We start from the raw sequence: 22,587 nt of genomic DNA on the forward strand, positions 1-22,587 counted from the left end.
TTAAACTTGCTAATGAGGACAGGGCATGGTCCTGCAAGAACACCTCCAGGGGTCTGCAGGTTGTGTAGCTCAAAGAGACGGATGATGCTCACATCATTCATTGAGGCACCACATCACACCAATGATTTAGATGGACAATTCCCAGGAGGAGGAGTTGGAGTAATTACCAGCACTCCATAAACTACTAGCTAGAGGAGAAAAGAGAATTCACATTGCATTTGAGGGGGTTTTCAAGTGTTAAAAGATGGTTAAAGCATCTTTAAAGGCATTGGGTCGTTTTCTGGGAGCGGGAGTAAAGCTGTTCATCAATAATAAAGGAGCTGGAGCAGCAGCAATGCTGGAGCACTCGGGAAAATGCAATTAGGAGAATTGCCTTGTGTTCTGCAAACTGCCCCGGTGATTTGCTTCAAGGAAACATCCAAATGCACTTAAGAGCTCAAAGATTTCATTGCAGCAGATCTAATAAGCTGAGCCAAGCAACCTAAGTACTGGGAGGGGAAAGGAAAAAGGAAGTCTAATGAAGGGCTTTTAATTCATACCCGTCAAAACATGGCATTGCATGGCTGGGAACATCACTTCTGCCTCCTGGGCTCTCCTGCATCTCACCGGTGGCTCCAGTGCTCAAGGGCTCTGCTTTGGTTTATTCATCTTTGATTAAAAGCAACCTCCTGCAAAAGGCTTGTGGGTTGTGGTGTGTTCGGGTGCTCTGCGGGTGTGGTGGCCTTGGGGTGCATTGGGGTTTGGGTGCTCCAGCTGCTGTCCCCAGGCTCTGAGGACGGAATTGGGGCTGCTCAGCCTGGAGAAGAGAAGGCTCCTGAAGGGGAGACCTGAGAGCAGCTCCAGTGCCTGAAGGGGCTGCAGGAAAGCTGGAGAGGGGCTTGGGACAAGGGCCTGTAGGGCCAGGCCAAGGGGAATGGCTTTAACCTGCCTGAGGGGAGACTGAGCTGAGCTCTCAGGCAGAAGCTCTTCCCTGTGAGGGTGCTGAGGCACTGGCACAGGGTGCCCAGAGAAGCTGTGGCTGCCCCATCCCTGGCAGTGTTCAAGGCCAGGTTGGACACAGGGGCTTGGAGCAAGCTGCTCTAGTGGAAGGGGTCCCTGCCTGTGGCAGAGGTTGGAACTGGATCAGCTTTAAGGTCCATTCCAACCCAAACCGGTCTGGATTCTATGACTCTATGAGGAGGACAGTCCTTTATAACTTGAACTCCAGCTCAACTCCATCTCTTCTGCTCCACATTGCTTGGGCAGGCTTAAAAGTGCTGGCAGAAAGGTGATGGCTGCTTTTCCTCTGGTGCAGCGCACTCCCAGCACCACGTCTGCGTGATGCTGGGGAGCACCTCCATGGCAGCACAGGTTTTATCCTGCACCCCAGTCTGTGTAGCCGGATCCTGCAGTGGACCCATGCCTTGGAAGCTGGATGAGGGCGCACATCCTTTGCACACCCCTGCTCACATCACATAGGAGACGTCCTTTGCACATCTCTATACACTCTGTGCATCCCCTGCTCTCACCTAGTGCACACCCTGCACCCCTCTTGTGCACACCCTTGTACCTCCTTAAGCACACCCCTGCACCCCCTTGTGCACCCCCATGAACACCATCTGCACCCCTGTGCACCTCCTTTGCAAACTATTGTCCCCCTATGTCCACTCTGCGCACACCTCTGCACCCACTTGCACACTCCTGCACCCCCTTGTGCAGCTCTTGCACACCCCTGCACACCCTTATGCAAACCCTGCACCCTCCACGTGTCTTCCCTGGGCACCACCCACATCTTTGCACACCCCTGCACCCCCTTGTGTGCATCCTGCACCCCCCCGTGCACACCCTTGTGCACCCCGTGCACCATTTGCACCCTCCCTGTGCACACTCCTGCACCCGTGTACCCCCTTGTGCACACCCTGCACCTCCGTGCACTCCCCTGCACCCTCCTGTGCACGCACCCTGAACCCCTGTGCACTTCCTCCGTGCACCCCATTGTGCACCCCTTACCCCCCCGTGCACCCCTTCCACCCCCTTGTGCACCTCTTACTCCCTGGTGCACCCGTTACACCCTCCGTGCCCCCCTTACCCCCTTGTGCACCCCTTACCCCTCTTGCACCCCCTTGCACCCCCCTGCACCCCCTTGCGCACACCCATGCACCCCCCTTACACCCCCATGCACCCACTTGTGTACCCCCTGCACCCCTCTTACATCCCCTCTACCCCCTTGTGCATTCCCCTTACACCCCCATGCACTCCCTTGCGCACCCCCTTGTGTACCCCCTGCACCCCTCTTACACCCCCTCTACCCCCTTGTGCACCCCCCTTACACCCCCATGCACCCCCTTGCGCACCCCCTTGCGCACTCCCTGCACCCCCTTACCCCCCGTGCACCCCCTTGTGCACACCCATGCACCCCCCTTACACCTCCATGCACCCCCTTGCGCACTCCCTGCACCCCCCTTACGCCCCGTGCACCCCCTTGTGCACACCCATGCACCCCCCTTACACCCCGTGCACCCCTTGCACCCCCCCTTGCGTACCCCCTGCACCCCCCTTACACCCCCTGCACCCCCTTGTACACCCCCCTTACACCCCCATGTGCAACCCCTTGTGCACCCCCCTTACACCCCCATGCACCCCCTTGCGCACCCCCTTGCGCACTCCCTGCACCCCCTTACCCTCCGTGCACCCCCTTGTGCACACCCATGCACCCCCCTGTGCACCCCCATGCACCCCCTTGCGCACCCCCTTGCACACCCCCTTGCGCACTCCCTGCACCCCCCTTACACCCCCGTGCACCCCCTTGTGCACCCCCTTGTGCACACCCATGCACCCCCCTTACACCCCCTGCACCCCCTTGTGCACACCCATGCACCCCCCTTACACCCCCATGCACCCCCTTGCGTACCCTCTGCACCCCTCTTACACCCCCTGCACCCCCTTGTACACCCCCCTTACACCCCCATGCACCCCCTTGTGTAACCCCTTGTGCACCCCCCTTACACCCCCATGCACCCCCTTGCGCACCCCCTGCACCCCCCTTACACCCCCATGCACCCCCTTGCGCACTCCCTGCACCCCCCTTACCCCCCCTGCACCCCCGTGCGCACCCCCTTGTGCACCCCCTGCACCCCCCTTACACCCCCTGCACCCCCTTGTGCTCCCCCTTGTGCACCCCCCTTACACCCCCGTGCACCCCCTTGCACACCCCCTTGTGCACCCCCTTGTGTACCCCCTGCACCCCCCTTACACCCCCTGCACCCCCTTGCGCTCCCCTCACCCCGCGCCCTCTCCTCCTCCCCCCCGCCGCCTCCCGCTCTGCCCACGGGCGCCCTCCAGCGGCAGCAGCGGAGCCTGCAGGGGGCGTTCCCCCCCCCCCCCGCCCCGCTCTGTGGTGGCCGCTCCCGCCTCCGGAGGCCTCGCCTTAGGCGGGCGCGCGTCCCCTCAGCGGGGCGCTCCCGAGCCGCGCTCCTTCTGCTCCTTCTCCTCCTTCTCCTCCTTCTCCTCCTTCTCCTCCTTCTCCCCCTTCTCGTCCCCGCCTTCCCGCTGCCGCCTCCTTTCCCTCCCCGCTCCCGAGGGCCGGGACTCGGGACGCTGCTCGGTCGCTGCCCGTGAGGAAGAGGCGGCCTTCCCCCCCCCCCCCCCCCCCCCCGACATTCCCTCCCCTTTTCCCTCCCCGACCGGGACTCGCCCTGCACCGGGAGGGAGACGATCGCTGCCCGCTCCTCCTTCTCCTCCTTCTCCTCCTCCTGCAGCGGGGGCCGCATCCTGCTGCCGGGGGGAGGGAATTGATGTGGAGACCCAGCGCAGCACCATGCAGCCGCCGCCGAGGAAGGTGAGGGCCCTCCCGGGCCGGGGGGGGGGGGGGCTCTGTGTGTGTTGAGGGCTCTATGTGTGTGTATTTGGGGGGGGTAAATGGGGCTGGAGGCTGATTTGGGGGTGCTGGTAGCGATAGGATGTGTTTAGGGCAGAGTGGGGGGGTTCTGGGGGTGTAAGGGGAGGGGGGATGAGGGGGTTTGAGGGCGCCGGTGGGGAGGGGGGGCCGCAGGTTGGGCTGTGCTATGGTGGAGCATGGAGGGAGGTCGGGTGAGGGAAAACAAGTGTTAGGAGGGACAAGGGGGGTGAACTGGGGGTTGTGGGGCTTTGGGGGGGGGGGGTTAGAAAAGGGAAGGGGGGTTTGGTATGGAGGGGAGCTCTGTGGGTATGGGGAAGGCTGGTGAGGAAAGGGGTGGGCAATGGTTGGCTCGTGGGTTTTGGGGTACCCCCGATACCCGGTGGTGGTGCTCCAGATGGAGGCGAGAAATGGCTGGGCAGGGCTGGAAGGGGGGCAATGACTGCAGGGGTGGTCAGGAGACTGTGGGGTGCTATGGGCTGTGTTCTGGGGGCTCAGCTGTGTTGGGGTGCTACGGTGCATTGCTGCCGGCGGCGGTGGGTCGGTTGGCTTGGCGGAGAAGGTCACGTCTGGAGTTGATGCAAGGATGCAGGGTATCCCGGCATGGCTCAGGAGCGACCAGAAATGGGCAACATCGGTGTGATGGGAACAACCTGCAGATGCACCGGGGAGGGGGGGTGAGGCTTTTTTGTGTCCATGAGAATACAGGGTGCTTTGCTTTATGGGGGGCTGCTGTGGGAAGGGGTGTAAGAAGAAATGTAGATTTGGAATAAAGACTGTTGCTGGTGCGGCTTCTCTGTGTGCAGGTTGTTCTCTGGGCGACTTGAGCCGTAGTGGGGTCTTGAGCTGTGTGCAAGTGCTGATCCATGGAGATTTAGTGGTTAGTTATGCAGTGGTGTGGGGAGAAAGGGAGAGCTGCAGCCGGAGGAGCAGGTCACAGGATGGAGAAGCTGCTCTTTTACAGGCGCCGTGGAAGGGAGTTCTGTGGCTTTGAGCTTGGTGTGTGTTAGATATTCTCTGCTGCCTGATAAGGGCTGTAAGCATTCGCAGCCTGATTTGTTGTAGCTCGATGGGGTTGTTTGAGATCTCGGATGTGAGACGGAGGTTTCTTGGTGAAGACATTGCAGGGGTTTGCCGGGTGGAGACCCGTATAATAGTGACTGGGAGAGCTTGGGAAGGGAGGAAGCATAGACAGAAATCCCTTGTCATCTCCAGTAGCCCTGGCAGTCACTGCAGGGAGCATCTCTCCCTGGCTCGTTCCTTCCTCTCGACCTCTTGTTTTGCGGGTGGACTCTGCTTTGGTTGAACCAGTTCTCATTTCTATTTCAGTTTGCATTTGGTGGCTTATTTATTCTCCATGTGTGGCATTCTTTGCCTATATTACTCGAGATTATTTCCATTACATGGGTCATCTTGTGTGGGTTTATTTATTTGGAGTAGGGTTTTCTTTTTCATATACAGATAAAACCCCCAAATGCTGAAAGTTCATGTTAAAAATAGCCTTTTTTTTTTCTGATTGAAGTCACATACATGTGATTTTTAACTATTTTGGTATCATGTGAAAAATGTGTCTTTAGATAATGTTGGCTGAAGGGTGCTGGTTGCTGGGGCTTGTTTTCAGTGTTAAAATTGAGGAGGCTTTCGCTGGTTGATGAGATCTAAGGGCTTTTTGCCCTGCTACTGAAAAAGAGGGAATTTTGTATCTTCTTCCTCTGTGAATTCTTCACCTCTTCCTGCACTACAGTAACTGGCATTTCTGCCCTCCTGAATGCATAATGTCTTCAGGTCATTTTTTAGGCCGATATATGGATTCCCTGTGATAACTAGAGGGCTTAAATGCCAAGACCTCTTGTTCTATAAAACCAACAGCAAAACAAGCCCCAGATTCCCTTCCAGAATCCAGTCATTCCCTGTACCTGTGCCAATGGTGCTGCCAGTTATCAGGTTGGTTCCCAAAGTACTGAAATCTTAGCTTTGTGATCACAAGGTTCAAAGGGAAATGACACCAATACGAAAAACAAAAGGTTGACCTTCTGAAGCCTTTTAGAAAGGCTCTTTTGATGTGATGCGCAACCAAAATCCAACTTGGTGTTTAAGCTCTCTTTAAATGATAGCAAGTGTAGGACAGTTCAGTACATTTCAAAATGGGCCTGACTTGCACTGAAGTGCTAAATATGTATATTATAATGTAATTTCACCCCCCATGGCCTGTTTTTCCTGGTTTTGGTGGGCAAAACTCTTTCTAATGCACACAAGCTTCAAGGTTTTGGAATAAAATTGCACCTTTTGGTCATGGTTGGGCCCTAAGCATGAGGTTCTTGCTGTGTGCAGTGTAAGCCTGCTGGGGTGACAGCACTTCTTGAAATCAGCCTTTTTGAATGTTAAACTGCACTCTTAACTCCGTGTTTGAAATGTGCTATTTCAGAATAGGTGGAGGACACAAACTGTGTCTTTTTCTTGTTGAAATCATTTAAACTCTCCAGCAAATATATGTGGTCTGTGGTTTGTTTTGTAGGTGAAAGTTACACAGGAGCTAAAAAACATTCAGGTTGAGCAGATGACAAAACTTCAGGCCAAGCACCAGGCAGAATGTGAGCTACTTGAAGATATCAGGTAAGGTTACAGCAAATGCTACCAAAAATTCCTTTAAGGTCCAGTTTTTAGAAAAACATTGGAGTTACAAAACTCCAGGAACTGACGATGGAATTTCCTCTTTGGATTTCCTGCTTTTAGGCTGTTAAAGTTTTGACACAGCTGGAAATTATAACTGGAGCTAACACAATGCAAACCATTTTTTTCTCCTCTTCAATGGGGGAAATGGTAGAAAAAAAGCCCCTGTCACAAACAGCATGCAGAAAGCATTGGTCTTTTCAGCAGTGTAAAATGGACCCAGATTTTGATTTACCAGTTGTAAGAGGCTGCTAAAATGATGCAAATATCTTAAACCCACTCATGATTTATGTCTCCTTTTAAAAAACACCTTTAAATAGATTCTATTTTTTACCATAAGAAACTCAGGTATTTCCATGTAGAATTTAAAACTCTGCCCAGGTGAAGATCAGTAGGGAAACAGGACATAATTGTGGGGGTTTTAGTCTTCATTTTACCTGATGTGATTGCTCCTTTTGAAGTTAAAAGTTTGCTTTTAGGAAAACACAGTGGTTGGGTTATTGCTTTATACGGAAGCTTAATCATTCCATTTGGAGAATCAATTTCTAGGATGGCTCTTCTGTCGAGTATTCAGCAGTAAGTTCTGTGCCATCCTGCTCTGTCTGGCAGTGTATAGTCCACCCATTACTTATTTAAACAAGATGCCTTGCTCTATATTTGTATATAAAATGCAAATGTGTTGCCTTTGACAGCTGCTGGGCTGTTTGTCTCGCTCTCCCAGTGTGCTCTCTTCATAAATCACACTGTGGAGGCTTGAACCTTCTCTCCCCTGTTTTTCTTCTGTGGGTGTTGAGACACTTTTTTGTCTGGGCAAGATCACAGCATTCATTTCCTTCGATTCAAATGAGTGGCTGTGCAGTGTTTAACTACCAAATGCTGAGTAATAAGTAACAGACTGAGCCAAGGAATTCTTTTCCCCCTGGATGGAAACATATTTTTAGAACATCCAGATCAGGTACTGCTGTTCTAGTCCAGGTTTTATTGGCATTTCCTATTTTTCAGGCGCATATAATCACTTCAGTCTGTGCTCTGCTGAAAGATGTCACAGGCATTATTGGCCTGTGGTTACAAAGCCAGGAAAACATGTGAAAATGCCAGCTGAAAAATAGTTTTCTTTCATGTAATTTGGTTTTTCTACAGTTAGTTTATAAATTTGGATGTTATGGATTAAGAAACTGGGTTAATATATTTAATTCACTACCACAGTCACTAAATGTGCATAGTCTGACCAGCAGTCTTGCTGCAAGCAATCTGCCTTTGCAGAATCGCTGCCTGGATTTACAGATTAAACATTCCTTAAACATGGAATGATGTGATAGGATAGGACAGCTCTGTTGCGTCAATGATTTATTCAAACATCAGATAACAGAATAAGAGAGAACAAGAGAATTTTTGCTTAAAATTAATGCAAACTTGCTTTGTGATGCAGAGCCCTTTAAATTGCATCTTGCTGGGAAGGGGGAGCTGGGCTTTGAGGACTTGGTGGTGTTGATGCTGCGCTGGCTGGTGTGTGACACTCGTGTGAGACGTTGGGTGTCAACCTCATCATCCCATTACTGGTGTGTTTATGACTGTATTCAGAATATGCAGCCACCGTGATTCCGGAATGTTCCAGAAAGCAATGCTCCCTGGAACCACACACAGGATCTTTTTGTCTCTGGAACAGAGAATGATTTTTGTGGAAAGCACCCTGCTGTTATCCCAAAGTATTAAATTCTAACTGAAAACTGTTTATTTATCAAGGCTTGGGAGAGTTTGGGTCCTTTCATAACACTGTTGGAGCTTTTGGGCACTGCAGGAGTTGGACTTTATACTCTTTGAGTTGTACTGTTCGGAATTCTACAAACTCAACTGTCGCAGTGGCAACAGGGAAGTCTGAATGCGTGGCTTGCAAGCTAGTGATTAAGAATGCATTTAAAATTCACGTTTAAAAGTGGTAAATAATTAAAACACTTTCTGTATTTATTAGCATATAAATGCAAGCATTCAAATCACACAGACAACCTTTAAACCATATGGTTTGTATGGGATTTAAAACTCTTAATTACATTTTTTCTATCATTTGAGTTCAGTTTTGTATACAGCTAAAAAGAAAGGACACAAGGCAAAGATCAGAAAGTTCTCTTATGAATTCTAGAAGAACACAGCCATTATGTAGTGTATTAACAGATGATTTTTGGCAGCCCCCCACATCATAAGCATACTTGCCATTCCAGTAGCTTTGATATCTTTATGCAAAACTGAGCACTGCTTTAAATGTTTGTGGTTTGAAGGCTTAAACTATGTCATTTGGAGAGGATGAAGACTCAACTACTGTTTATTCCAAACAGGATTCTTCTTGGTCAGGGTTGTGGCTTATCATAGAAGGCTCATCTTTATAGGTGTAACTACCTTTTCTCCAGCCCCTTTGCAGATATTTCATAGCCTTGAGGGCTGCACATAACCAAAACCACCCTGTTTATTTAAAATATGTCATCTTTTTGAATGATAATGCAGTGTTTTGTATGCAGGGGTGTAGATTTGACAGGCTGAGAAGGTTGGGGCTGTTCAGCCTGGAGAGGAGAAGCTTCATGGAGACCTCAGAGCAGGTTCCAGTATCTGAAGGGGGCTACAAGGATGCTGGAGATGGACTCTTCATCAGGGACTGGAGTGATAGGACAAGGGGTGATGGGTTCAGACTGAAACGGGAGATTTAGGTTGGATACAAGGAAGAAGTTCTTTACTGTGAGGATGCTGAGGCACTGGCACAGGTTTCCCAAAGAACCTGTGGTAAATGCCTGGCAGTATTCAAGGCCAGGTTGAACATAGCCTGCAGCAACATGTTCTAGGGTGAGGTGTCCCTGCCCATGGCAGGGGTTTGGAACTAGATGATCTTAATGTCTTTTCCAAACCAAACCAGTCTGTGATTCTATGATGTAGGTCCTGGAGGCTGGGAAGAAAAGGCAACATACTTTGCTTGTGGAAAGCATACCTGGGACTTGACACAACTGTGTGCTGGTTGAGTGGAAAGCTTTAGTGGGAGTTGAACAACTTTTGACACAACACAGTATCTATTTAACAAGAAAAATACCCATTGCAGTCTTAACAAACTCCGTTGTGTTTCTCTTCTTTGTGGAAGCTCAGTAGCAGTAACGCTGAATTATCTTTTCATGACTTGACAAGACTATAATACAAAATGTGTTTTGAAATGTGTTAGCAGATCAGTTTAAAAATACATCTCTGTCTTTAGGATCTCGATTTGGCTTTTGGTGTTACATTGCTTCAGACTTAGTGACTGGGGAATTTGTGGAACAAGTGATTCAGGATGCTTGTAGGCTCACTGGCTCTGTTTTAGGCATGACATATGTTTATCTTCTGGAGCTCACTGAAGCTCCAATCCCCTTTCATGTGGTAGATATGTGCTGGCATTGCTATAACAAGGTTGTCTTTCTGCAACTGTGCTGCAAAAGGAGGTTTTTCCCCCCAAAAGGTAAATGTAGGTTTTGTTGCTGTCAACCAGAAATCCTTCCAGGTTTCTCTATGTCTAGAAGTTACTGCTTCACTCTCCACACCTGCCTGCTTTTAGCCAGCAAGTTTTTTCAGTATATTTCTTTTCCAGGGGCAAACTGTGTTCTGAATAGCTGAATTTAACAGAGGTGTTGGCATTTTTCATAGGTTTTCTTTTGGTTTTAAAGTTTGCTTTGTATGGTGGTAGCAAATAAGTCACACATAGTAGTCTGAAGTTGCCCATGGTTTGCTGGGACATTGGCATGCTTTCCTTTTGGGTGTGTGCATGTGTCTGCAAAAGTGTAAAGCAGATAGTCCATATTTTAAGGCTGTATAATCCCTATTTTAATTCAATTTGGTATTTCTGTAATGTATTTTTATCTATTATATGCTGTGGACTTTAGAAACTTGCTAGGTGGTAGTTGCTTTACCTTGAAGGGTATCTCAAGGTCTGTTTCGTGTGCCTTTACAGTTTTTGCTAGATTTAGATTAGATTTTAGGCAGAAGCTCTTCCCTGGGAGGGTGCTGAGGCGCTGGCACAGGGTGCCCAGAGAAACTGTGGGTGCCCCATCCTTGGCAGTGTTCAAGGCCAGGTTGGACACAGGGGCTTGGAGCAAGCTGCTCTAGAGGAAGGGGTCCCTGCCCGTGGCAGGGGTTGGAGCTGGATGAGCTTTAAGGTTCCTTCAACCCAAACCAGTCTGTGAGTCTGTGAAAATGGCTTTTTAAAAGCTTGCTTGCTTTCATGTTTTGCCAGAGAGAGTGAGTGTGTAGTTTAATCTGTTCTGAAGCCTGGATTGCTGCTGAAGGGGCAGCTCTGCTTGCCAAGTGTTTCTCCTGTCTCCCTGTAGCAGCACAAGGATGGGTGAGCCATGTGGATTAAGGGAGCTCACCCACCTGAAGTCAAACCTTTCCTGACTTTTCTGTCCAAAAAGGGTATTCTTTGGATAAATCTGTTCCAGCTTCCTGTGTGGCTGCACAAGTGCTGCTGCTACCGTGAGGGGTACGAGGAAGAGTACGTGAGGAAGGAGAGGGAAAGCAATGTTGTACAGTAGCATTGAAGTCACTGTGTAACCCCAGCCTCCTGCTCCCAATTCCTGCTGCTGCTTTGGGAACTACAGAGCTATAAAGGCCTCTTTATTTGAGTCTTGGCTATTTTTTGCTGTCTGGATGAGTTGATCTATTTTGCTTCATTATTTTAAGTCTGTTGACTGCGTAGTGTGTTGAAAATAGATAAGAAGATTCTGTGATTTCTGGCTGAGATGGATTAGCAGTACAGTCCTTGCATTTGGTGGGTCCTGAATTTAACTTTTCAACATTCAACAAAATTCAGAGTGGAAAAGGAATTGCCAGAATTCCTGTAAGCTCCTCACCTTTGTGTGCTAATGATCTGGATGCATCAGAACATCTCTGTGGTCTCCACTGGCCTCTCTCCAACAGCTCCACGTCGCTCTTGTGCTGCTGCCCCAGAGCTGGATCAGGGCTGCAGGGGGGGGTCTCCCCTTCACACAGCAGAGGGGCAGGATCCCCTCCCTGAGCTGCTGCTCACACTCTGGGGGTGCAGCCCAGCACACGGGGGGGTTCTGGGCTCAAGTGCACCCTGAAGCTGGGTCATGGGGAGCTTCTCCTCACCCAACACCTCAAGTCCTTCTCAGGGCTGTTCCATCCAGTCTCTGCACAGCGTGTGTTTTCTGTCTTCCATCCTCTGATGATTGCATCCTCCTGCTGATTAGTCAACTTGTCTTTTTGTTTTTCTTCCCAGATACTTAATCTCTTCCCTGATCCTTCCTTGATCCAGTTCTTCTTTGTGAACTTTAATTCTTGGGCATCACCGCTGTTTCCAAGGTGCTTTTGTGTATCACTTTCAGCAGTACCACTTCTGCCTGCTAGGGCTGTTAAGCCTCAGTTTACTTCCTAAGTGGGGAAAACTTCTTGGGTCTTCCTTAACAGTCTGAGCCCTCTCTGATCTCAGATGCTGTTTCCTTGTCAGCTGGGCTGTCACTTCCCTCTGCTCAGCTTAGACATAGCAGGATAGATGTGAAGTGTGTGTGTGAAGGAACAAGGAACTTACTGGGGATTTGTGTTTGTGTTCAGGATGAGGACAAAGTACTTCTTCAAGGTCTCTAACTTGGTGTCTCATTCTTGTCATAACAAGCCTGAATGAACAGTACAGATAAGGAAAAAGAAGTATGAATGAATATATATCTGCAAATAGCTGGTTGCTGCTAGTTTTAACATGTCATTTTATGCATTGAGTTACGCTCCACTTAATAGTAAGCTTTTGGTATGAATAAACTTTGTACTCTCTGCTGGAATTCAGCTGTGCTTCTGTAACCTCGCTGATGATGTTGGTAGGTTCGTGATAAGGTTTACAGCGACGCTGGCTGTGAGTCAAGCTACTGAAGTAGAAACTAACTGCAGTTCCAGTTTTAAATACAGCAAATCTAATAGAGCAGCTACAACACAGATCACTTAACAGGTAATTGCGTTAGGGAATAGTCTCATCACAGTATGGATAGTGCTGCAGGAGGATCAGTAACTGGGAAAGAAAACTGTAGAAGAGCATTTCTTTAGATACATATATAGCCGTATATATTAGGGTGCTGAAAATTGAAGAGAAAGCTTTACTTTTCCTGCCCTGAGGCAAAGTGGTGGTGAGGAGTTTCCCTTTCTTCCTGTTCTTCCTCCAGTTGCAGGGAATGCAGTTTGTTTGGATGTTCTTGAACCCTGTACTATGCTCCAGAGCCTGTTTGCCTCAGGCTGGTATCTGACAGGGCCCTATTTTTCATGAGACCAGGTTGCTCCAAGCCTGGTCCAACGAGGCCTTAAACACTGAGAGGGATGGGGCAGCCGCAGCCTCTGTTATCCTTTATACTGCTCAGAAGCTTGTCCTTCATCACCACAGTTCCTTTTTCCTTCAAGGTCATTCAGTCCATTCACAGATGCAGTGCTTGCCTCTGGTGTTGGTGGCTTTATTTCAACAGGAGCAGAGGGATTTTTCTGTGCTTCCAGCTTCTGAAACCTTCAACCTGCCAAAGTGGAAAACAGAATTAGGGAGACTCATGGAAACTTATGTACAGTGTTGTTTGAGTCAGGCTTGAAGAGGATGTCTTTGTACAACCAGTGGATCTAAAAGCTTAATTTCTTACTTTAAAGCTTTCCATTTTCTTAGGAATTGGTGCTGTTTCTTCCCTCTTGGCTTGTTCTTTCTCGCTTCTAGTGAGTATTGTAAGTTCCTTATTTATCCCTCTTGCAAAGCTCAGTTCAGTAGCTGAGCAGAGAGCATAACTCTTTGCTAGAACACTAAATATGTATAAATCTCAGAACTTTGGAGAGAACTCAGTGGTGTTACTCTGAATAATATTCCATATAAAGCTACCACAGGCTCTGTGGTCTGGGCACGTTACCTATAATTAGGCAGCGCTTTAATGAGATGCTCACATTCTTGATGGAATTAAAATCTGGGGATGTTTTGACTGGAACTGTTTGAGGGAAGCTTGGAATGTACCTAAAAAAACTGTTGCTACTGGGTGTGGAAGTCCAAGTTTTGAGCAGAAAAACCCAGGTTTCAGTATAAACACAGCCCCAGTGTAATGCTTCAGGCCTGTCTTGGCACAGTGACATTGAGAAATGGGCCACACTCCTTCAGTATTTGTTTTATCTCTGACACATAAAACGCAATACAGCTTTTGTTTCACTCTTTCCAAGTAGCTTTACAGTGTCGGGTGAACTGATGAAGGGGAAATCGTCAAAAGATGATTGTTCTGAGGTTTTTTAATAGTGTAAAAACCCTCCAACAAACCATTTCTCACATCAGAAAGAAACGGAATTTCTTCTCTCCATTTTAGCTTCAAGGTTGCATTTGAATGAGCTTTTGTTTATTAAAGCAATTCCAGCACATGCCATGGAAGTCTGATTTCTTTAAGGGCTTGTGTTTTTTTTTTTAAGAGCTTTCAGGAGAATTCAGGCTTCTTGCATTAGCTGTGAGCACTGTGCTGTGGTGTGCATTTGTCGTGGAAGACAGGAAAAGGAGGATTCTGGTTTGAGGTACAACACGCACTTGCTTTGCCAAAAGTTGCATTTTTCAGTCTTGCCTCTGCTCCCTTTTTAAGAATCAATTCTTTAGCTGCAGAGAGCTGTGTGGGGTTTTATTTGTTTCTGATTCTGTTTTCTGAGTCCTGTGTCCAGCTCTGGGGCCCCAAACACAAGAGGGACGTGGAGCTGCTGGAGCGAGGCCAGAGGAGGCCACGGAGCTGCTGCGAGGGCTGGAGCAGCTCTGCTCTGGAGCCAGGCTGAGAGAGCTGGGCTGGGTGAGCCTGGAGAAGAGAAGGCTCCTGAAGGGGAGACCTGAGAGCAGCTCCAGTGCCTAAAGGGGCTGCAGGAAAGCTGGAGAGGGGCTTGGGACAAGGGCCTGTAGGGCCAGGCCAAGGGGAATGGCTTTAACCTGCCCGAGGGGAGACTGAGCTGAGCTCTTAGGCAGAAGCTCTTCCCTGTGAGGGTGCTGAGGTGCTGGCACAGGGTGCCCAGAGAAGCTGTGGCTGCCCCATCCCTGGCAGTGTTCAAGGCCAGGGTGGACACAGGGGCTTGGAGCAAGCTGCTCTAGTGGAAGGTGTCCCTGCCTGTAGCAGGGAGTTGGGAATGGAGGAGCTTTAAAGGTCCCTTCAACCCAAACTCTTGTCTGATTCTATGACTATCTGAGTATGGCCTTTCCTGGAGCTAAGTATCATTTTTCACCACAGTGTTACTTGGCAGAGCTTTGGAAAACCAGCAGTTGGAATGCAGTCCTATAAAGTTGCCTTTGTTACAGATCTTTATGGTGACAATTGCTGGGTGTAGCTGACAGCCAATCAAATGAGGTTTGGATATCAGAACACATGGCACAGGCTTATTTTAAAGGAACAAAAAGCTTTTCCTTTGATCTGCTTGATCAAACCCGAGCCTGATCCTGTAGGAAAGGAGTTCCCTTGGAGGCTCTAAGTATTTATAATCTCATACTCTTACTTCCAAAACCCCATATGTCAGGGGAATTGAAGATCTTCAGGACATATCACAAATGTCATGATAAGCTGTATTGGGAAGAGGAGGAGAATTGTTATCATTCCAGACACAATTAGTGTAGCCTGGCTTAACTTCCCATGGTGCTGTGTTGGATGGTTCATCTTGTTTGATAGGAAAAGGGTTTAGTTTGCAGGTTTTGCATCCTTTGCCAGTAGTGCTTTTAGCATCTTCTGCAGACGGTGCTGTCAGCATTTTCAGTGTAACCTACACAAAGTATTGCAAGCAGTACCTGTGGTGGCTTGGGACAGGGAGGCTATTGATAGAGGGCACTCTGCCTTTTTCATCTGGCTTCAGGACAGAAGATGTTTCTCCCCCTCCCCTGCATGCCAGCCTTGTCTTTCCTCTGGAGGTTTAGACATTCACAGGTGAACATGGAGTTCCCCATGACCTGGCTTCAGTGTGCACTTGAGCCCAGAACCCCCCTGCTTGCTGGGCTGCACCCCCAGAGTATGAGCAGCAACTCAGGGAGGGGATCCTGCCCCTCTGCTGTGTGAAGGGGAGACCCCCCCTGCAGTCCTGATCCAGCTCTGGGGCAGCAGCACAAGAGGGACGTGGAGCTGTTGGAGCGAGGCCAGAGGAGGCCATGGAGCTGCTGCGAGGGCTGGAGCAGCTCTGCTCTGGAGCCAGGCTGAGAGAGCTGGGCTGGGGCAGCCTGGAGAAGAGAAGGCTCCTGAAGGGGAGACCTGAGAGCAGCTCCAGTGCCTGAAGGGGCTGCAGGAAAGCTGGAGAGGGGCTTGGGACAAGGGCCTGTAGGGCCAGGCCAAGGGGAATGGCTTGAACCTGCCCGAGGGGAGACTGAGCTGAGCTCTTAGGCAGAAGCTCTTCCCTGTGAGGGTGCTGAGGTGCTGGCACAGGGTGCCCAGAGAAGCTGTGGCTGCCCCATCCCTGGCAGTGTTCAAGGCCAGGTTGGACCCAGGGGCTTGGAGCAAGCTGCTCTATGGAAGGTGGTTAGAGCTTGGGGTTTGAGCTTGATGAGCTTTAAGGTCCCTTCCAACCCAAACCAGTCTGGTGTTTTATGAGTCTCTGTTCCTCTGCTAGTGAAGCTGATTCTGTTTTAGTCTGGTTCATGGTCCATTACATTCTGTCTTGCGGGCACAGATTTTCGGCTCTTGCCTCTGCAAGGAGGGTGTGGTGAATAGCAGGAGACAGTATTACACCACCAGACCTGGCTTCACTGAAGTGTTTTTGACCGTGTGTCAAGCTGGCTCAGAACAAGTTCCATTTATGCCACGCTGAAAATACCCTCTGGCACGTTGTGAACACTGAGTGTTGGCAATGCTGATGTTTGTGCCACAGAACTGGAGTTAAATCAGGAAGTAAAAACTTGTCTGTGGTCCCTCATGTGAGGGGTGTCACAGGCTGGTGTTTCTAAGGCATAATAATATGAAAGAAGATGCTGTTCTTCATAGAAGATGATGTGACTTGGAGAGTATGATGGTTGTTGTTGTAATAAGTGGTTTTCATATTTTTACTTTAATGTTATAATTGAGACCTGTGTGTATTTTGCATCTCATAAAGGTCACTTGAACCTCATAGAGAATCAGAATTCCCAGAGTGGATTGGGTTGGAAGGGACCTTAAAGCTCATCAGTTCTAACCCCCTGCCATGGGCAGGGCCACCTTCCACTAGAGCAGCTTGCTCCAAGCCCCTGTGTCCAACCTGGCCTTGAACACTGCCAGGGATGGGGCAGCCACAGCTTCTCTGGGCACCCTGTGCCAGTGCCTCAGCACCCTCCCAGGGAAGAGCTTCTGCCTAAGAGCTCAGCTCAGTCTCCCCTCGGGCAGGTTAAAGCCATTCCCTTTGGCCTGTCACTGTTTGCTCTTACAAAAGGTATCTTCAGAAACACAATATATGTTAGAGACCTTTTGGCCAGTCCTTTGATGGTGCATTGTGCACAGTTCCTTTTAATATCCAATTTTCTGAGTTCAGGTCAAGTCTGGCTTCACAGTCAACAACGGATGGCCGGTCTCATCTCCCCTCAGGAGACCTTGAGAACTTTGTGCCTTTTCAGTGCTGGTGAGTGGGATGTTTGTCCTCACAAATGAGGGGAAGGACATTAGCAGATCACAGCTCATGTAGCTACTTTTCGTAGGGGAGGCGGAGGTAAAATGGGGTTCAGGTGGGATTTATAGAGGCCTGTGTAGTGTGGTTATCTGGACTGCAGATGCAGAGACCTGTGTTACTGTGTTGATCATTGGGATCAGTTTCTCCTGCTCTCACTAGACTCTTAACCTGGCTGTTATCTTCTGTTTCCGTTGGTGATTTTCATTTTATGATCCGTGTGCATCTGATTGAGCTGAGCTCTTAGGCAGAAGCTCTTCCCTGTGAGGGTGCTGAGGCGCTGGCACAGGGTGCCCAGAGAAGCTGTGGCTGCCCCATCCCTGGCAGTGCTCAAGGCCAGGTTGGACACAGGGGCTTGGAGCAAGCTGCTCCAGTGGAAGGGGTCCCTGCCTGTGGCAGGGGTTGGAATTGGATGATCTTTAAGGTTCCTTCCAAACCAAACCAGTATACGTTTATCTTCTAAACTCAGTGAGCTTGTTGAATCTTCTAAGGCACTTACTTCATTAGGAAAGAATGCAAAAAAAGGGGGTTCTACATTTATATATTTTAAAAAGGGCAAAACCTAATCAACCCATAGTCATTCCAGTCAAGTACTTGCGGTAAACAGAAGTGGTGTGTAATAGCTGAACGTGGTGCTTTGCTGCTTGGGTATTTTTTATTGCAGCCTTTAAAACTTTAATAACTTTTTTCCAGAGCACATTATAAGAACCTGTTAAGTTAAAGGCTTTTTATTGGATTCATGTTTGTAAGTGGTTGTGTTTCTGTCTGAAATAAACAGATTTTCCAATCAATAATTGAGGAATGAGAGGAAAAGTAACTAAAGCCTAATGTATTGAATTGTAGTTTTTCCCTTTCGTCAGCATCTAGATTCTATTCTGTTTTGAATCTTGTTCTTAATGTTCAGAGATGTCCCTTGTCACAGTCTGTTGAGTTACCTGAAGTGTTCCATTCTTCATGCTTGTGAGAACATGGTCAAATCCCGTCTCCAGTGGCCCCAAGCAGGTTATTCACTCGCATCTCTGTCCCTGTGTACTTCCTCCAACAACCTCTGTTAATGAGAGGGATAAAACATGTCAGTGTCTGCTTTGATGAGAAGAGCTCAGTCATTCGTGAGGTTTTAAAGATTTATGGTGGTAAAGCCACTAAATAGAATTATTTAGAATTGTAGAATCTTGGAATGGTTCGGGTTAGAAAGGACCTTAAGATCATCCAGTTGCAACCTCCTGCCATGGGCAGGGACACCTTCCACTGGAGCAGCTTGCTCCAAGTGCTTGTGTCCAACCTGGCCTTGAACACTGCCAGAGATGGGGCAGCCACAGCTTCTCTGGGCACCCTGTGCCTCAGCACCCTCACAAGGAAGAGCTTCTGCCTTACATCCAACCTGAACTTCCCCTATTTCAGTCTGAACCCATCACCCCTTGTCCTATCACTCCAGTCCCTGATGAAGAGTCCCTCCCCAGCATCCTTGTAGCCCCTTTCACACACTGGAAGCTGCTCTGAGGTCTCCACGCATCTTCTCTTCTCCAGGCTCAACAGCCCCAGTGTTCTCAGCCTGGCTCCATACAGGAGCTGCTCCAGCCCCTGATCATCTTCGTGGCCTCCTCTGGATTTGTTCCAACAGTTCCATGTCCTTTTTATGTTGAGGACACTAGAACTGCACACAGTGCTGCAGATGGGGGCTCAGGAGAGCAGAATAGAGGCCCAGGCTCACCTCCATACAATATTGAGCATAAAGGAGTTAGGTTTTGGCCTCCGCTGTATTCTGTTTGCATGTTTAGAGGAATAAAAGGGGAGAAGGCAAAGAACCAAACAATCCACATTTTTTCTTGAGGGTATGATACTCTAAGCTGGTCTTAGATCAAAAGGGCTTTTAAAGATGTTTGAATAAAAAGAAATTAATTTGTGCATTTTGTGAGGAATTCCTGGCAATATTTGGGAAGGCTGGAGATTTGAAGAATTACTTGGAATTACTTCCTAAGGGTAGAAAAGCAGAAGAACTGTGGTTGGAATTGAGAGCTTGAGAATGACAGTGATGAGGGCCTGAATGTTTTATTAAATAAAATGGACCCAAATGCCCAAATATTTTTCAGACTTTTAACAACATAGTGAAATAGTTGTTTTCGGAATTGAGAATTCCTACCTTGAAACATCACCATATGTCGAATTCCTGTTCATGCTTTATGTCAAATCAAAGTTTGTCCATCCTAAAACCAGGCAGAGGCAGAGGAGAGGTGCTGGAATGACTTGGGGCTGTTGAGCCTGGAGAAGAGAAGCTGCGTGGAGACCTCGGAGCAGCTTCCAGTGTCTGAAGGGGGCTACAGGGATGCTGGGGAGGGACTCTTCATCAAGGACTGCAGTGATAGGACAGGGGGTGATGGGTTCAGACTGAAACAGGGGAAGTTCAGGTTGGAGATAAGGCAGAAGCTCTTCCCTGTGAGGGTGCTGAGGCGCTGGCACAGGGTGCCCAGAGAAGCTGTGGCTGCCCCATCCCTGGCAGTGTTCAAGGCCAGGTTGGACACAGGGGCTTGGAGCAAGCTGCTCCAGTGGAAGGGGTCCCTGCCCATGGCAGGGTTTGGAACTGGATGAGCTTTAAGGTCCCTTCCAGCCCAAACCAGTCTGGGATTCTATGAGTTGTGAATTAACCATAACCTTTATAAAAGCAACAATAAGCAGAATGAGGGTGTGTTGAGTTCCAGCAGCTGCTTTTCATACCAGTGCTGTCTCCCCAGCCTGGTTTTAGCCAGTCTTACCTCTGTCTGTACTTTGCTCCTTTCCAGCTGTGTTGCCACTTGTGAGAAAGGGTGTTGATGGCAGCAGCTTTACACCTTGCTGTAATGCGCTTGGTTCTTAGAAAGTTTTCTTTCATGTTCATTGATTTTGTGTGATTGTTTCTATCTCTGTGAGATCTGAGCTGCCTAAAGAAAAGGACAAGTAAATATAGCTGCTTAGTAACACCTAACTTGAAACAGATCCTGCTTTTGAAGTTCCTCTTCTCCTTCTTGCCCTTTTTTCAAGGCTGTTAGTCCACAGAACTGTGTGAGAGGTGCAGGGCACAAGTGTTCACATTTTCCATACAAGATCTGCTATAGTGTTTTTATGTTTGTGTGGGTGTGAGATTGCTGGAGAGCGGCTCTTCATCAGGGACTGTATCTATAGGACAGGGGGTGATGGGTTCAAACTGAAACAGGGGAAGTTCAGGTTGGAGATAAGGCAGAAGCTCTTCCTTGTGAGGGTGCTGAGGCGCTGGCACAGGGTGCCCAGAGAAGCTGTGGCTGCCCCATCCCTGGCAGTGCTCAAGGCCAGGTTGGACACAGGGGCTTGGAGCAGCCTGCTCTAGTGGAAGGTGTTCCTGACCATGGCAGGGGTTGGGACTGGTTGATCTTCAAAGTCCTTTCCAACCCAAACCATTCCATGAGCCTATGATTTGAAGCTCAGGCTTTTCTGCTGAGGAGGAGAACATAATCCATGTTATTACATGAGTCTTTCATCTGTAAGCTTGCAGAATTTTGAGGCCAGTATCCAAAGACTGGTTCAAGTTGGTGTTTAACCTACCTGTGGCAGGAGTGAAGTGGCTTCGCTATCTCTAACGCAGGTTGATTAAATCCTCTATTTTCTATTGCTCTGTAGCCACTACTGGGCTGTAGGCACTCAAGAAATAGTATAAAATCTACGGAAAGATAGATCTTGAGCATCATCTAGTGTGTGGCTGAAGCTTGATCAAAGGGTTCTTTAATTCTTTCTTCTGCACATGATTCCCATTTGTCCTCCCTTTTCTTTCGGTGAGAGATTGCTCTCTTCCTTTTTGCCTTTACAAATGTGCCTGAGTGCAAGTAGGAGTGAAGATATGTTTCTTTTACTTGACATCAAGGATGGTGATGTTGTTATTCCTGATTTCCTGCGGGGACTTGGACTTCTGACCACTTGTATTGTGTGTCCTGCAGCCAAGTCACCCTTACCGCAGAGCTCTGTGTGCCAGAGGAATGCGGCTGTTGACAGTGGTCTTTGTTCTGGGGTTTGGGGTAGTCTTTTAAACACCCCAGGCCAGGATTGTGGAGCACGTTGGGCTTTGATCTTCCCCAGAAAGTTCGTTTCCCTTAGCAGGGGTGCTTTGATGTTCTCTACTTGCTGAAGCTGATGAATGCCAAGTCCTTCACCGCGGAGGTGCAGTGCTCCATCCAGTTAATAGCTGAGACCAGATCTTTTCCGCCAGAGGAATGTTCTTGTGAATCCAGCCACATCCAAATACTTTACTGCACTCAAGTGAGCAAATGCACCTCTGTGCTGTACAAATTTATCTGTTGAAAAGGTCAACAGGGGGACCCTGCCCCTCTGCTGCGTCAAGGGGAGACCCCCCCTGCAGCCCTGATCCAGCTCTGGGGCAGCAGCACAAGAGGGACGTGGAGCTGTTGGAGCGAGGCCAGAGGAGGCCATGGAGATGCTGCGAGGGCTGGAGCAGCTCTGCTCTGGAGCCAGGCTGAGAGAGCTGGGCTGGGTGAGCCTGGAGAAGAGAAGGCTCCTGAAGGGGAGACCTGAGAGCAGCTCCAGTGCCTAAAGGGGCTGCAGGAAAGCTGGAGAGGGGCTTGGGACAAGGGATGTAGGGACAGGCCGAGGGGAATGCCTTGAACCTGCCCGAGGGGAGACTGAGCTGAGCTCTTAGGCAGAAGCTGTTCCCTGTGGGGGTGCTGAGGCGCTGGCCCAGGGTGCCCAGAGAAGCTGTGGCTGCCCCATCCCTGGCAGTGTTCAAGGGCAGGTTGGGCACAGGGGCTTGGAGCAAGCTGCTGTAGTGGAAGGTGTCCCTGCCTGTGGCAGGGGTTGGAGCTGGAGGAGTTTTAAGGTCCCTTCCAACCCAAATCAGTCTGGGATTCTATGATTTTGAGTTCTCTTTTCCCTCTAGGTTCAGCAGGTCAGTTCAGTGTTAGGCTGGATGGGGCTGGGCTCTGTTTTGCTGGCAGAGCTGGGTAGATGTTAGAAATGTTCTGCCTTACCTTCACCTCACTGTGCTAGTGAACTGCCAGGGCAGAGGCAGCCTGTGTCAGCAACTGTTCTACTTTACTATAGCTTTTAGTTTCATTCAGAAAATATATACAACAGAAAATATTACTATACAACACTCCTGCTCCCCCCTCCAAAAGTGCTGTTTTCATAAGTGAATTTCCAATTTAGTTGTATTAAAAACTGCTTCTTAATTCCCACTTAAGCAGCTGAGCTGTGTTTGCCCTTGGGAAAGATTATCCTCTGTTGGGTTTCCTGTTCCAAGGTGTTAGTAGCATCTGATGGTACTGCCGGTAGTGAGCAAGACCAAGAGAAGCTGGTGGCAAGAAGAAAAGACTTCTCTTACTCCTTGAAGTCTCTTTTCCAGGAGGCTGGTTGGCAGTAGAATGAAATTGCTGCTTTTTTGGGAAAAGGATGGTGTGGGACTCTGGCTTTTCTCTCCCTGGGCT

General features: G+C 49.0%; 1 protein-coding gene across 2 annotated transcripts in view; it reads left to right on the plus strand.

The window, feature by feature from the left end:
• The first annotated feature begins 3,543 nt into the window (after nt 1-3,543).
• Nucleotides 3,544-22,587, plus strand: part of FCHSD2 (FCH and double SH3 domains 2) — a 149,495-nt gene continuing 130,451 nt past the window's right edge. The window contains exons 1-2 of one of the 2 annotated variants that reach the window (XM_062639140.1): nt 3,544-3,817; nt 6,390-6,487. In XM_062639140.1, coding sequence (XP_062495124.1) covers nt 3,797-3,817; nt 6,390-6,487 — 119 coding nt within the window. In that variant the 5' untranslated portion in view covers nt 3,544-3,796. The remainder of the gene's footprint in view (nt 3,818-6,389; nt 6,488-22,587) is intronic. The other variant, XM_062639141.1, reaches the window with a different exon arrangement.

Source organism: Pezoporus occidentalis, unplaced genomic scaffold (assembly GCF_034315485.1).
Source record: "Pezoporus occidentalis ecotype Australia unplaced genomic scaffold, CSIRO_AGI_Poc_V1 ctg6, whole genome shotgun sequence".
Lineage (NCBI taxonomy): Eukaryota > Metazoa > Chordata > Aves > Psittaciformes > Psittacidae > Pezoporus > Pezoporus occidentalis.